Consider the following 16,390-nt stretch of genomic DNA (forward strand, 5'->3'; position numbering starts at 1 on the left):
ACAGGGACGTTATGCTGTAAATTGGACATATAAATGGCCCTTTTGAAATGCAATGTTGCTGTTAAAGTTTGGCTCTGAATGTCTCAGACTAGAGATGGGCAATATGAGGAAGCTGTATGTCTGCAATATAGTGCTGGTTCCCTGTAGGGAGCTGATATGGATTTTCATGATGTGCGCTGTCAAATTCTAAATATTAACCCCTTAACTTCCGGTTTCCCCCTTTCATTTCCCTTTAAGTAGCTCTAAAGCTGGAAAAATTATCTTATTCCACTCTGTTTGACAGTATCACATACTGTGTATATTCTGTATCAGCTTGTTCAAGCTCTTCATTTAAGCGACATGACGTTTATATGATGTTTATAGAAATGTTGCACATTGTTTTCTAAACATTTTCTAAAAACTTGGATCTCCACTAGAATTTAAAATAAAGTTCTGTGGATTTAAACAAAGCATGGCTACACAACATGAGTTATGAGAGTATTCCCCTCTCCCCCTTTGCCATTTATGTGTGATTTGTGGCACTTATAGAGGCCAATTATATGCCACTGTTTAAAAATGTGTTAAAAACTGTTAACATAGGCTATTATATTTATGTTTATACACAAATTGTACAGTTTTACACATAGGTTTCTGTAACTGCTCAACTTACCAAACACAGTCAGCACAGTAATCCAAAATCACGGTCACTGTCTCGCAGGATTTGTGATGTGGTTGTGTGCACAGCGAGGCCAAATTGAGGCGAAACAGGAAACACAACATTACCTGCTACCTGCATACTGTACCACACTCTTACACAATTCCGGTGTCTAAAACCCAATAAACCTTTTAGAGAAAAGCATACGAAAAACAAGGATTTTTAATAATCACCAATAGCTTGAGGAATAGAAGGGACTTGAGGGCTTAATTGAATAAAATTAATGAACAAAGGCGCAATATGGTCTCTAAAGACCTGAGGCATGCATCTAAGGGTTTAAGACATATACTGAGCGATGAGTCTGTGAATGATACTCATCACAATCCTGCAGACATGCAATCACAAACATATATGGTAAGCATTTGTAATAAGTTATTTTGTGAGTATTGAACTGTCTGCATCTATTCCATCTACCTGCATTACATTCAGACAAAAATGTATAATTCTAAACATCAGAGCAAATGCTTTTAGTTGATTCCTCCTAATGCTTTTCCTCTTACTCAGGTGAGGACTGCCAGTACTCCATTTTTTCATTTTGTCACTTAAAATCTCCTCTGAGTATTTGGGTTTTGCTCGTCTAATAACTGGCCTCTGGAGAGAAAATGCAATTGTGTGAAATTAAAAGGAAACCTCCTCGGGAAGGTAATGTGTTTGTACGTGCATCAAAAGGGAAAGAGTGGAACTGACAACATCTCTCTACAGCTTGTGTGACTCGTGCTGTGTCAACCCTGCTTGTGAGGCAGTCCTTGAACAAGGGCGTTTTTTGGTTTGGTGTGTATCTTCCTGTGTGTGTGTTTGTGAGTTCTCTGCTGCTCAAGGGGCCTGCCAATTGAATGACTTTGCTCCAAGGGATTAACAGTAACAGCAATCTATCTCTTCATGGAATGTTTTGAAAAAACTACACGCAGTCATGTGTGGCTGCACACGCAGTCCGTCCAAAGATTTTACATGTGCTTGCATCATCATCCTTTTAATTGAGCTTCCTCTCCTCTGCCTGTCGCTACACTCCCTCCATGCACTCCCACTTTTTTCTCCTGTCCTTCTCTTCTCATCTCTTCTTTTCTCTCCTTCTCTTCTCTCCTTTTCTCGCCTCATCTCTTCTCTACTTCTCTCCTCTCCTCTCCTCTTCTCTCGCCTCCACATCTCTCCTTTTCTTCTCTTCTCCCACTCTGCGTTGTCATACAGGCTCTCCAGCAATCAGTTGCACACTCCTCCTCTTCATCACTGAGCAGAATAATCACTGTACATTTATATAAACTGATTAGCATTTCATCCTTGGTTTTCTCTCAGCACAAGCGGAGTACAAATAATCAATAGACACAATGCAGGGAAAAAGAGAAGCATGGAGAAATCAATCTTGGCTCAAAGCCAAGGTGAGAGATACACTTGCATGGTTATAAAATCAGCTGCTAGATGAAGTGTGGAAAAAGAAGACTGTCTGGGACAGAGGCCCAGAGGACATCGCTAGTATGGATCAATAAAAGGAAGAATAGGGGTCAGAAGTGGAGGGGCTTGACTCTAACCTGTATTGTATTTCTTACACCATTGTATGCAAAACTACAATTGAGGCACAGGTCATCTTTTAATTGTCTCCAGTTCTAACTCTGCCACCTCCATTCTTCCACTCGCTTTATTTTTTTTTCTCTTGCTTTTGTGTAATTTTTCTGTGCCAGTGTAAGAAAGTACAGGTTACAAAGGAGGGAATGTGAGAAACAAAGAACATTCCTCAAGACATTTCAGAGGAGACAAACAACCACAGCTAAAGTAGTGAGTAGTCAGTTTCTCACTTTGCTTTTCTAGTCTACCCAATCTCTGGAGAACATTAGTCATCAAGTCTGAGTGCTTTTCAAAGAAGATGTAAACTTTCTTTTTGCAGATAAATGCTCAAATGTTTCAAAGTGCAATGAGATAACTTCTGTTATGAATTGGCGCTATATAAATAAAACTGAATTGAATTGAATTGAAAAACCACTGGCTACAAAAGACAACCCGAAGGAGAAAAAAGTGAGTTTCATTAAGATTTATTCATATGAAAATAATATACCGTAACAATTATAAGAACGTAAGACATGTTTTAAACTGCATTAAGAGGGATTGTGTTCAGTGTCATGTCAAGGGCTGTCCCTGAATAAAAAACATTTTATTTGAATAACAGATACAGGATTTGTTCGCTCTTTGAAACACTCCGAATCATAAATTTGTTTGTTCGGCAAATTAATGCAGTCATGCAATATGACTATATATTATTACATTATTATTTTTACATCTAGTGTAGCATTGTAGCAATACATATTTGTGAATAATTTAGTGATTTTTGCAGATAACTTTCCAGGAAATAACTCTTTACATAAAAAGAGAAAATTTAAAAGACCCAGCCCATCTTCACTTTACTAATAAGGGGCTGTCTCACATATTTTCTATTTGAGTGCATTTCTTATAATCAAGTCCATCACAACATCTATTCAGTGTCCTATTCCATACTGTAATCTCCTTTTAAAGGTGCATCTGCCCTGTAGTACAAAATAACTGACATATTAGTCTAGCCTAGCCTGCACACCTTTCCCGAACTACAGTTTCAGCTGCCATCACAAGACATTTCACTGTCAAGCCCAAAAAGCAAATACCAATGCAGTTTTATTATTATATATGTTTATATATATATATGAGATATATTCCTTCTTCACTATGTGTCTTACTAGTTTCTGCTGTGACAACATGACTCCTTCTTTTGTCACTGTAGCTCTGCCAGAGAGACGTCTGTGCTATTTAATTTCTTGGCTGCTAATAGAGGTCAGTACAAGTCATGTTGTGCTTAACGCCCCATTTAACCTTGAACAGCATTGCAGTTCTGTCCGGCTTGTACAGAAAAGGTGGTCAGAACAATGTGTCAATGTCTGATAAATGGGGTTTGGAAGCTATGAGAGTATCCTTGGTCCTCGCTGGCAGGTACAGCGGAATGTGCTTCTGTGTTATCCTTGATTGTCGAACACTGTCCTACCTACTTACCGCTTGTGTTGGTGTCCGTAAAGTGCACACAAACTGTGGGCCGGGAATCTTTTTTATTAATGTGATAAAACCAGGTGTGTCCCGGAAGCTCGGAGTACTAAACGTGTTAAAAGGCTGATGTGCTTTAGGCCCATGAGAGGTAGCTGGCCTTGTACTTATTATGCTAAGTGTCAGAATTGCTAATGTGGGTGTGGGTGGAGCCACTGACCAGAGAACAAGAAATGGCACGCTTATCTGCCACTTAAATGCTGAATTAATAAAGTCAGACAGACGACTGGAAAACATTAAGAATTACCTAACTGCTCATTATCATCAAGAAACCTACTTACACCACCTTTGTTCATACATAATTTAGCTCCAGTAATATATACCTAAAGAGAAGTCTTACTTGACGGAGGTGCACCTACTATAGAGTCCTTTTGTATTTTAGGTTTTTCACTGTATAATTACCATGTACAAGAGGTCTATTTGGTCCACTGCGCATGTGCTTGATATTCCTGGGCTTCCTCTTTCTCCTGTATCGTAATAAGTTCTAGAAATTTACTCCATGCAGGGTATGTGGACAGAGGAGAGGCTGTGTGTGAGTGCAGACGTACAATCCTTGGCCACCTGCAGGAAAACAAATTCAACTTAAAACAACACGGCAAAGCCGTGATGAAGCGTTAGAGAGGGGTTTGTGTCCTATCGGTCCATGTAAAATAAATCTTCGAGTGTTATTCTCATCAATAATGATTCTGCTCTGTAGATCACGCTCCCTCACAGTTGGTGTCCATGTCGATGTTGTGTCAGTTACACAGTTGTTTCGATCTTTTCGATGATCTCTATCATAGACTTGGAGGGGGAGAGCAGAGAGCAGTCGTCCTGATCCCAGAGGCTGCCGGGGCTGGAGTTCCCATCTGTGCTCAGCTCGTCCTCCTCCTCCTCCTCCTCCTCCTCACTCTCCTCCTCGCAGGACTCCAGGTAGTGCAGACCCAGCGCGTTGATGCCGGAGTCCTCGGAGCTGGACGGAGAGGAGCAGTGGTCCATTTTGGGGCCTTTGATCTTATCCACGGGCGAGGGTTTGTGTTCACTGTACACCTGTTGGACTGGCTGCACAGGTGCAGGTGCGGGTGCGGGTGCGGGTGCGGGTGCATGTTGGGTTGGCAGCGCGGGCTTCACTGGTTGCCGACGCTGAGTGGGATTTTGGTGCATCTGAGGTGTAGCGGGAGCAGGTGGGGGAGGGGTAGGAGGATGAGGTGGTTCTGGTAAGGGAGGTGGTGGGCGCTGCACGTAGCACATCTTCCCATTAATGCGTTTGACAATGTAGTCGTCCACAAACAGATCCGCGATGACACAGTACTTGGGCGACTCCAGGTGAGGTGGGGACTGGAAGTATGGGGCGAGCTTCAGGAAGCGCTCAGCCAGAGAGACGGACAGGTCCATGGTGTTACTGTACTCTGTCCCAACAGGTGGCACGGCTGTGGTGGGCAGATGGCACACATTGGTCATGGGCTGGTACACGTATTTGCCTAAAAGGGGGGAAGAAAAAAAACAGTTGTTTAGATGTTACTTCATGACAAAATAACAGGCTGGGGAGAATCATAAATCAAATTTTGGATATTAAAGCTGCTATAACCAATAATGAATCAAATGGCTTTGTTTATGTGAAAGGTGTCGCTCATAGTGATGAAACCACAGAAAATTATCACCCGATTCCGCAGTTCCCCTCAGCTCTAAAAAGTGTTGTAGTGTCTTTCAACTCATTAGTTTTAGTTTTTAGGCCCGCATCTTTACTGTTTGGTTCACTCTCACCGCTCTCATGAGCGTCATTTTCGGCAGCTGTTTTCAGCGAAAAAGCTCTGATAAACCCACTGTACACTTCCTGCTCAGCACCAAACAGCAGACAAAGTTAATGACTAGCTGGTGAACATAATGGAGCATTTAGCATCTAAAGAGGCAGATATTTCTGGAGTTGTTAGAGACCCCAACCGGGCTAAAAGAAGAATGAATATTGGACTTAATACATTCATTAGGTGGCCAGAAACACAACTTCAAATGAATGATATTGTTGCTGTGTCAGCTGAATGTTTTAAAAAGCAACTGTTAGCCAGTATGTTCACCATATCAACTTAAAAGGTGATAATAGGTCAGTGTTGTGTTTACAACACTGTTGTGTTGCTTGTTTCTGCTTGAATAAATAAATTAGTAAATAAATACAAATTATGGCACCACGTGGAAGCATTTGGCAGGAATCCCAGCAGCAGCATGTATATGCACTTTGAAAATGGTACCTCATGTAAATAAGCTTTACTTTTAAAGACACGGTAAAAGAAAAATGCATTTTACAACTTGTTATCCTGTATTTCTGCGTTAATTATCTTTTCGTAAATGGTAATAATTATCTCTTGGTAAATATCAAATATAAAACCCCTGTGAACCATTCCCATAACGTAAAGCCACACTTGACCCTTAGCTCATAGGTTGTTGTAGCTAGCAGAGCAATATAATAGTAATATTAATAGTGTAAAAACATGTGTTTTCAGTCAGTGTCGATGAAGGACGCAGTTTTTGAAGATGCCAAAAATGGGTTTGGTAGGAACGAGTGAATAGTGTGTCTGTGATAACCATCATCTGTCCTTTCTTGGAGGCGGTAGCAATTTTCACATCACAAAGCATTTCATGCTGCCAAAGGCAAAAATACCTGTCTTGCCACCACCATTTGAGGTGGAGCTGCAGCCAGATTATAACATAGTTTAAATTTTAGGCCATCCAGAGCAGTGCAGCAATCATTTTTGACCCTTAGAAACTGATGCAAGACATAATTCAAAAATTATGAAATAACATACAGGATTAAGGTCCATATAACAACGTTTACAGGTCAGAAATCAGGATGTGGTGCTGATTACTAACACAATGGATTAGAATGGTATAATATACTGTATAGTGTCACATAAATCCTCCATGAGATAAAGACCATTCATTTGTTCTGGAAAGTGGCCATATTCATAAACAAATTGTCTAACGCTTTCCATGTGCGTTATGCCTCCCCATTTTGACAACTCATGTACTGGTGGTGATTGTGCAAAATGACTGCTCCCAAATGTTGCTCATTGTTTGCAGCCCACTGCCTCCAACTCTGAGCCGTGCTGCTTGAATAGTGTGGCTCAGATGTGTGTTTAACTGGCTCCCTGGAGACAGAGAAACTACAAAAGATGACAGGCCTACGCATCACTTCCTCTCACTCTGTGTCCATGCCTTTTGTTTCATTGGCTGGGGGTGCCATTCAATCAGAATATTTTCCCGGGTTACATTGAAAACATCAAACTACTTCAAAGTAGGGACGTGGCTCTGTTTTGCATTGCTGTATGGACAAAGTGACTTTGTAATGCTGATGAGACATTTTTCCACCACACAAGATATTTGGTAAATCAAGTAAATTAAGTAAATCAGCTGAACATCCGTGATATTTTCTTCCCACAAGAATAGTTCACCTCTTCATTAAAGGACACAAAACTTCATCACCCACCCATGTAAAGCAATTAAAAAAGGCTGTGACTGAAGCTTGATGTCCGTATACTTTGTAAACATTGTTAACAGAAAACACAGGAGCTAATGTCGCTACAGACAAAACGGGGAATAGTAGCCGTCCTCTGTTGAATAACAGAAACTCAATGATCCACGTTCAGAATGAGACAAGCCCATTCAGGCAAGACAAGATAGTGGCAACAAAGAGCTAAAGCTGTGGAAGGCAATGTGTTGACATTTAGTTTTTAGCATATTACATCTAATTGCATCCATCCATCTGGAGTTTCAAATACCAAGAGCAATACTGGGGGACAGACAGATGCATAGGCAGACAACAAAACAGACAGACATATGGAGCTAACACTACACCAACACTAGTTGTCCTCAGCAGCACTGCAAAAGAAACACGACTTGTCTGTAGATTTACAAGGTGTTTGCACTAAGTTCGAAATATCACTGTTTCCCTCCGCCCCAGAGGAGCGTATGTTATGCGTGAGATTAATCTCACAAAAGGAGAAAAGGAGAATCTTCACATGTTAAGAAAACAAAAACAGAAAAACAAAACACAACTTTTCCAATACTTGCACTGCAAGATACTCTGATTTGGATTATTACAAATACTGTACGATTACAAATACTATTATTATTACAAATACTGAAGGTGGTGGTAGTTAGGCACGTAGAACTGCAACAATTAGTCGATTCATCGATTAGTCGTTTGACAGAAAATTAATCTGCGACTATTTTGATAATAATCATTTTAGTCGTTTTTTAAAGCAAAAATGCCAAACATTTGCTGGTTTTCTCAGATTTGAGGATTTGAAGCTTAGACAAAGACATTAATAGATTAATCAAGACAATAATTGGCAGATTAATCAATAATGAAAACTATTGTTATTTGTATCCCTAATCGGGTGATTTCCTTTCACACACCTTTAATTTTAAATTCCTGCCAAAATGCCGGTTGCTAGAAGTGTCTTATCCTGCATATGTATCAATTAGGAGCAACAATGTCCAACATAAATTGACACAACAACAGACACAGCAAATGTCTCAACAAATCTGGACAGACGAGCTAATGTAGAGATGTGATTTCCGTGTCCCTTTACTGTTCAGACTGTCCACTAAGAAAAATACAAACACTAACTGACAGCCAGTGAGCACGGTCTATGCAGCTTTATTGATATTCAGTTGTCCTTCTGTGTTGCCCAGTGCTGGATCCCTCGCATGACAGTGTCAGCTGTTAAGCGGCCTCTGCACCTCTTTGTATTTCCATATTAACAAAGATCAGATGTCCTCAAAAGAAAGAAAAGATTTGCTAAATTCTCAGTTCCTGAAGACATTTTGCCATCCCCCACTTCTTTGTTTAGATTTATGACGTGCCATAATTTTCTGCTGTGCACTGTGGTTTTAAGGAAATGTTACTTAGAAAAGAGGAAATGGTGCATTTGTGGACTATATTCCGTGGATTAATACACATTTAGTGGGCTGAGTATTTACGGCAGCAGGATGACACAGAGGAATATGCTATAACAGGCTCTGGCTGCACAGAAAATACTTGTTTTCCTTTTGTCTTTCAATGGGATTGCAAAATGTAGAGTTTCACCAGACTTATTCTTTATTAGCGAAGGTTAAAAGGCAAATCCACCCAAAAATGGTATAAAACAGCTACAGGTGATGTATCGTACATTTACATGTTTTTCAGAATTTTTTTTCCCCCTAAAGATAACTGGGCAAACATAGACAACATGATGTTACCAGACATTTGCCAGCCCTGCTATGAAGAAGACTGACAGAATAAAAAGAAACTTCAACAGTAAATGTAAGGGTTTTGAGTCAGTGCTTCAGAATCAAAAATAGGAGCTTCTCTGCAGACCCACCACTTTACACCTACAATCATACTGAGAAAAATCAACTGCAGAGGAAAAACAGGCACAATGTTTTCCACTGACAGCAGCCTCAATAGACCAGAATAATATGCAGCCACAGGATATGTTGCACTTTGAGTAAGGCAAATGACTCCTTTCTTTTTTTTCCCAACTGGAAGGCCTTTCATCACACTATCATTAATATAGCTGAAAGCAACAAGTTCACTGGAGATGGATGAAAGGAATTCTGGGGGATGTAGGAGACTAACTACAAGAGATGTAAATGAGGTTGGGTACATCAAAAGAGGAAGTAACAGCTCTTCATTACAAAAATGTAATTATGAATTCAGGATATCTATAGTTTAAGGTGACTCTTTCCCCTACTTTTACAGTTAAGGAATGAACTTTGTCCTTGGAAATACAAAGAAAGGTGTCCAAAGATCTACAATATATATTAGGGACACTTGGGATTAATTATTTTAGTCAGTGTAAGAATTAATTAGCTTCATTTAAGTGCTGGAACACGGACTTAGAGAATGTTATTTACAGCCTGAAGATGTTTTTAAAAATACATTTATGGGGAAAATCAAGAGTTCAAGAGGTTAATGAGACAGTGAGAGAACAGGTAGCTCATTCCTGGGAAGTTTCAGATTGTTCTCTAAGGAGGGAGTAGAGTGGAGGAGGTATGAGGAGCACCAACTCCTCCTCCCACCTGTCTCCATCTTGCATGCCTTCACCGCTCTCTCCTGGGCCTGTGGCCGGCCGACGGCTGCACAGTCTGGTTTGATACAGGAGATAGTCTCTCTGAATAATGCAGCATGGAGTCTTTCACTCTCTCACAGAGCTTCGATATTTTTAAATTTCAGCTCCACTGTCGCTCTAGAGACTGTAGCCGGGAAGGAAAATACTTGGAGATTGAGGTTTATTGTCGACAAACTCAACATGTAGTCAAGATGAATGGGCATGACTGTCACACAGATTGTCATTTTAATATCAGCTTATATCAAAGCCTCAGTAGAGACTGAGTCATTAACATCCCCCTCAGTTTGATTTTTTGTACGTTTGAGCCGAAGCCAGCAGTCTTTATGTGCAGACTGAGCAGATCTTCTACTGTAAATGCAACACACCAGTTCAAAGCAGCATGTTGGCAAAACCAGGTGAACAAAAACAATCATTTTAGCAGATTATCATCATTTATCAACAGCTGCTGCACCCATTTGTCCGGTGGATACGGTCCGCTCACACATCCGCTGCTCTTTGTGTTTAAATCTCTCCCAACAAAGGGGCTGCAGCCGCAGCAACAACATAAGTTTCAGGTTTCAGCGAAGGGGATGGACTGACCCAGCATCATGTGAAACTCCTTTCCTGTTTCCTGTTTCATGCCTCTAGAGGCAAAAAGGCTGTTCCTGACTTACAGCCAGATCGAAATCCACTGTTTAGTCTGTCACCATAGTGAAAAAATACAACCTTCTGGACTGTTTTTCCTGTGCATAGTTAACATTAAGCCTTAACTCTTGTAAAGGCATTAAAGGATAGATTCCGATTTCTTCAAGTCTATCTTAAGACAATACTCACATGTATTTTTAAAGCGTAATTGGTCAGCCTTTCTCACAGAAGACATCTTGACTTGTCATAGTAGGAAAAGCACAGGTGTTACTAATAACATTAACGATGGCTCAGTTCTATTCAAGTGCCCCAATAAGTCATGGCAGTGTGACAGTGAGCCAGCATGCGCAATCATTAACTCGCCGTCATTAACTCTTATTAACTTATCAACTATTATTTACACCTGTGCTTTTCCTACTGTAAGATGTCAAAATGTCTTCCCGTGAAAACTGTTGTTCTCTTCGTTAATGCAAAATGGGGAAAGCTAGCGAGCTGCTGTGAACGTAGAATTATGACACCAAACCATCTGAGAAGTAGCATTTGGATTTAGCACCATACATGAAAAATAAAGGTGGATAAAGGTGAGGCTGTTCTCTGCCTTTTCAAAAGGCATTACCACAACAACAAAGCTTAAGTCACCTGTTGAGTGAGGTAGCAGAGGCACCAGGAATAAGCAAAACAACAAGTAGGCTACATGGGTTGCATTCGAATCAGTTTGAACGAATGACAAAATCGTTGTCAAAAAGTGAACTAGTTGCATGCAAATATGCGTTCTAAAGTTCAGCTCAAAGCTAATATGCATCTTCAACAGTCTCAGTTAGTCAAATTAAGTGGGTATCTTACAAAGTTGCAGTCTTTTTAGTACACTACTTCCTCTTTGTGTTTCCTTGTTGAGCTGCGATGAGGGGACAGTAACACAAACAGAGAATGTGGTATTGTATTAAGACTTGAAGAGAATCTGCAACGATTCTTTAAAACATAGCAAAAACTTGTTGAACTTTTGTTTGGTGCTGCCTTGTTTCCAACATTGAGAGACCGGCAGTTCAAGTGGTCGAAGCGCTGTGGTTCCCAAACATGAACAATCAATCAAAAAACATCCCCTCAGGCCTGTGCTGACAATGTATTGATCCTTTAATAGGTGAAGCTTTTTATGATTCAGCACTGCGGTACATTTTGAATTGGTCACCAAATCAATCAATATAGGGCAGACCTTTAGCCAATAAGCCTCCATATTTCCCTTTAGAAATAGTTGCAAGCTACAGCTGCGTGGTGTGACAGATGAGATGAGGAAGTCTGACAGAAAGATCCCATTTTCTTGTACCCGCAAGAGAAATACAAGTTCTAACGTACATAACTGGAGCTGACAGAGTACGAGCGGACTCACAAGACTGTTTAGGACTCATTAGACTCTGTAAGAGTTTCTTAATGAGTAATTTATTGTTCTGCCTGGTAATTGTAATCAGTTAGTCGAGGATGAAGAGAGAGAAACAAGATTCAGACCAGGTGGTTCCAGTGTTGCTGTGAGCAAAAGCTCTCATCAGACATGACATATTGGCGGTGACACTAAACACAGTTAATTACCGCTAATGAGAGGCTTGGACTGATGTTGTCAGAAGCTGGGAAAACTGCTTCCACCTACATCCAATTCCAGTTTCCCCCATTTTCTCAGCCAAAGGTTTAACAAAGATCCAACTAAGTGGAAACTACTGGAAGGCTGTCAAGGCAACAACATCATTTTCTTGCTGTAGCCTGCGAAGATGATTAGTGCCGTCCGAGAGCAGAAACTAAGAGGAAGACAACCTGAAGATGTTAAGTCACAGGTAATCACCCCGTACTGCTCCACAGATAAGATAATGGAAATAATTTGTGTTTGGGAATTTAAATGCTGAGCCAAATCTTACTACACATTGACCTGTTGTATTTGTTTGCCTCGAAACCTATTAAAAATGTAATTAAAAAGGCAGTCTAGCAAGGCTCCCTGTGGTGAATGCACAATTATCAGCTTCAGTACAAGTTTATACTCCAGGCGACAGTCATAAGCACGTTCGAAATGAAAACGTGCCGAGATAAGGGCGTTACAACATTTCACTCTTTTGCATCCGCCGTGATTATGCATCGCTAGAAAGAAGGGCGTGAGCCAAGCAGTGCAGGCAGGCGTTGCATGCAGAAGCACGCTGCTGCTATACTTTTCTCAGTGGGTGCCCTGGTTCTGCCTGATTCAGCAGTCTAAGCTGGTTTATTCTCACTGTGCTTCATGACTAACCTGCAAGGGGAACCTGTGAATTACAGTGGAAAGAGATGTGAAGGTGAGATGCTCCATTATGATGTTGCTGGCTCTTTCTTCTATACTGTAACAAGTCTGAATTAAATAATGGGGACAAAACGCTCCATGTCCATTGTGCAGCACATTTTCAGCCAGATTGATGAATATTTCAAAGCAGAAAGGAGGAGCAAGTCTAAATGTTTACAAATGATGTAACACTGAGCAGGCTTTGCCATGAAACATAAATCCCGGATGTGGCTCATAATAAACACTGGAAAGAATTCAAGATTTTTCTGCCACATCAGATATCTTAAATCGCTTGGCTCACTCTGGACGGAGGCAGGCATCTAAATCCAATGATTACATGGCAAAGATTACAATGTGACTTGTGCAGTTGCACACTATAAGCCCCCGACTGACTGGTGCAGAGTGGATAGTTGATTGTGTTTTACACTGATCTGAGGATTTTCAGGGCAGCCAGAGATGGGATAAATTAGGGCAGCGCAAAGAGTCCTCCTGTCAGGTTCAGGCATAGCTATCGTGATTCTGTATTGGTGTCAAAGTGTCAGAAAGGTTCAAATGAAGAGAAAGTGTCTGAGGTACATTGGTGGTGAAAATGCCACTGACACTTCTCAAAGTGAAACGACAATTGTCCATGTTTGGGTGGAGCTGTTGCCCTGTGCTCTATTACCAATACAGTCAATTCAACAGTCAGTATAAATTATATTTATATTGATTATATTGTGGCAATACTATTGAGTTCAGTTAATATTATCAAATATTTGGCCTGTAACTGAAGAATAGCAGCTGCTGAAGTTGACGGACTGCTTGACTTTGTCTGAACATGTGATGGTTTTGTGGACAAAGGTCCGACTTTAAAGGATAATGCTAATAAATGGCTAATGATTCTAAATGTTTCTTATATTTAAAAAATCCTGTGAAAAGACCGAAAACAACAATATGTTAGTTAATCTCTCAGTACTTTCTGACATCCCTACACTGTCTGTAGCGCATCTTTAAATTTGGGTCACAAATATATAGTTTAATTTAAAAAAAAAAAAAGGCTAAATCATTTCCTAAAACAGCTGGGCACTGTAGTTTTTAGCAAACATTACTCAAACAGGAATAATTAGTGCTTTCTTGGAGACTATTTTCAAATGTGGATGAATAGACATTTGGTGCACTAGAGAGTATTTGCTGCACTTGGATTGTGCGTGTGAGATTGACCTAAAATAAACTACAGTGCCCATGTTCATCATGATGAAGAAATTATGTGTTTAAAATGGTCTTTGACACAGAGGATTGAGCTATATCAGGCAGCTCAGGCAGTAGAATCAATTCATTGTTGGTTCTGGTCTTGTCATAGCTGCTGTGAACAGTTGTTGTTGACAGTAAGAAAACTATAGAACATCACAAGACTTTTCCTTTAAAGCAGAAATTAAAGTGATGACTCAAGTGTGTGACGTAACTGAGCATTTTCTTAAGTATCTCCAAAAACAGTAAAGGAAGGTTGATGGTGGATTTGATCAACTTCATTTCTATTTCTATTTATTTTTTAAATTTCTTTCTGTGCATTTATTTTGATTCTTATAGGCTACATAATATACATATGCTCTCATATTTAGGATGGACACAATGTGCTTAGACTGTCTTTTGAAGGACACATTCTTGATATGATGTAAGACAGACAGATGCATTCATAACCATAACCAGTGGTCTACTTGTTCAATACAAAGTGAATTGGAGGACACAGCAATAGTTATTCTAGTGTTTTCCCCTCCTAAATGCCTTTTAACTTGAATTAGTTATCATTTAGATAGATGCATTTACAGAAAAAGAATTCAACATCATTATAATTCTAATAATCTGCGCGTTGCAACTTTAACAAAACATTAATACTGACAGCTAAAGGTTCAAACAATATGGACACTGGAGGACTGTATTGGTGGAATTTGTTTTAGTCACAAAATGTTATTGGCCTGCACTGAATACCAGCATACTGTATACTCACAGTTTGGGCTGGATATCAAAATTGAACACAGTCTACAAAAAACAAGGAAAAAACAAAACCAGAAGAATAGCAGTAAACACTGAAACCATGACCCTGAAGCATGAAATTCCCTGCTTCTGAATATTGCAGCCTCTATTGTTTAGACTACATTAACTATTCATAAAAGGGCGTCTAATCAAACCTTCTATTCTATTTGAAGGTTTGATTCTGATCAAGGATAAATGTGACTCTTAGTTCTATCTCCATATTGTTGCAATAAATACAAACAAGACTCTAAAATCTATTTGGAACTTTTATCAAAAATGAAATAACACCACTGGGGCAGCAAATGTTCCCTCTGAGCGCGTCTGAAAAGTCAGTTTGATATCCAACCTTTTACATAAGCTCACACAATGTGTCACATAATCACATTTGTGATCTGTAATAGCTCACCAATATCTAGTTAATGTAAAGCTACATTTTGTCCTTTTTAGTCGATACACAGGATGAGCAAGCTACAACATGGCCATGACTACCAGCATATTTTGCCATCGTAGTGACAGTGAGATAGATTTCAGCTATTAAACCACGCAAAACAAACTTACAGTGACACCAGCCCAAGTGGCAGCACCAGTGCAGCTTGAAGCACTTCCCGTGGCTGTGCGTAGCGCAGATGGAGAGTCCATCACAAGGCAGGAAGTCTGGTCTCCCCGCGCAGCTCTTAGCCAAAGCCTGCGCCTCGTCCAACTTCTCACTCTTCGGACACTTCTGTGCTCCCGAGGCGGCCATGCCAACATTTCCTGGATCCAAAAAACCCCCGCACACAGCTTCGTCCGAGAGAACTATAACATACCCGTGAAGGACCGAGTCGAGGTTTTACGGTCCACGTAGCCCAGGAAGCTTTTCAACTGGGAGGCAGACGCGAAAGACGGTGCTGGATCTCTGTATCCAGAGCAGCTGGGTTACCGCTCATACAAAGGGTGGAAACATATCCCGTAAAAGTATTAGAGCGTCATTTAGCTAGGTGTAATATCATATTCAACGCCTGCCATGGTCGTGATTCACACATCTCTCCGTCCTCCCCTCTCGTCGAGAAGCTCCTCTGTGCGCTGGTGACGCGCGTACGGAACCACGGCGCGCATCTGAACTTCATCACACAACGGGAGGAGTCCACAAACACAAAGCCAGCTGCTCTGCGCACTTCAAACACACATCCAGGCTTTCATCGGCCTCTCTAAAAACTTCAAAACACCACTGGATCTGAAATAAATAAACAAATAAATGATCCAGTCCACCTAAAGGAAATAGCCTACATTTTCTGATAATCTGATAATGATATAACTCTGGTAATATTTCAATATAGATTCTTATTTCATGATTTGTTTGGATCATGCATTAATCTGCCATTAAACAATGAAAGGTTCAGAAATAGTGTAGATGCAGACAAAATGGAGCATCATACTGTATAATCCAGCTGCTCAGTCTGGAGCTTTCAGCCGCTAGATGGCAACTCCAACATCTGCTCGTTGCTGGGCGTGAGATTTCTTTGGGAATGAGCCATTGATATATATAAAAGCAGGTTAGCGCTGTGTCTCCCTCAGCTCTCCTCTGTCACCGCTGCAGCTGGGTCAGCAGAAAGCAGAAACCGGAGACGCACACCACGTGAAGAGCAGTTTTCT

At 40.5% G+C, this 16,390-nt stretch overlaps 1 protein-coding gene across 1 annotated transcript; it reads right to left on the reverse strand.

Annotated features, from left to right (window-relative positions):
* Positions 1-2,699: 2,699 nt before the first annotated feature.
* zgc:162707 (UPF0524 protein C3orf70 homolog B) lies at positions 2,700-15,954 on the reverse strand. The gene is made up of 2 exons (XM_044217139.1): positions 15,317-15,954; positions 2,700-5,208 (listed from the first exon to the last, which is right to left on the reverse strand). The coding sequence occupies exons 1-2, from the start codon at positions 15,498-15,500 to the stop codon at positions 4,490-4,492; spliced, it is 903 nt and encodes a 300-aa protein (XP_044073074.1). The 5' UTR covers positions 15,501-15,954; the 3' UTR covers positions 2,700-4,489.
* Between the last annotated feature and the right edge of the window lie 436 nt (positions 15,955-16,390).

This window comes from Siniperca chuatsi, linkage group LG12 (genome assembly GCF_020085105.1).
Source record: "Siniperca chuatsi isolate FFG_IHB_CAS linkage group LG12, ASM2008510v1, whole genome shotgun sequence".
NCBI classification, from domain to species: Eukaryota; Metazoa; Chordata; class Actinopteri; order Centrarchiformes; family Sinipercidae; genus Siniperca; species Siniperca chuatsi.

Bases quoted from the DNA above. Each gene is read 5' to 3' on its own strand.
- zgc:162707 (XM_044217139.1), bottom strand. From the start codon at position 15,500: ATGGCCGCCTCGGGAGCACAGAAGTGTCCGAAGAGTGAGAAGTTGGAC. The intron at 5,209-15,316 runs GTAAGTTTGTTT...CCCCCCTTTTAG, and splicing joins CCACTTGGGCTGGTGTCACT to GCAAATACGTGTACCAGCCC.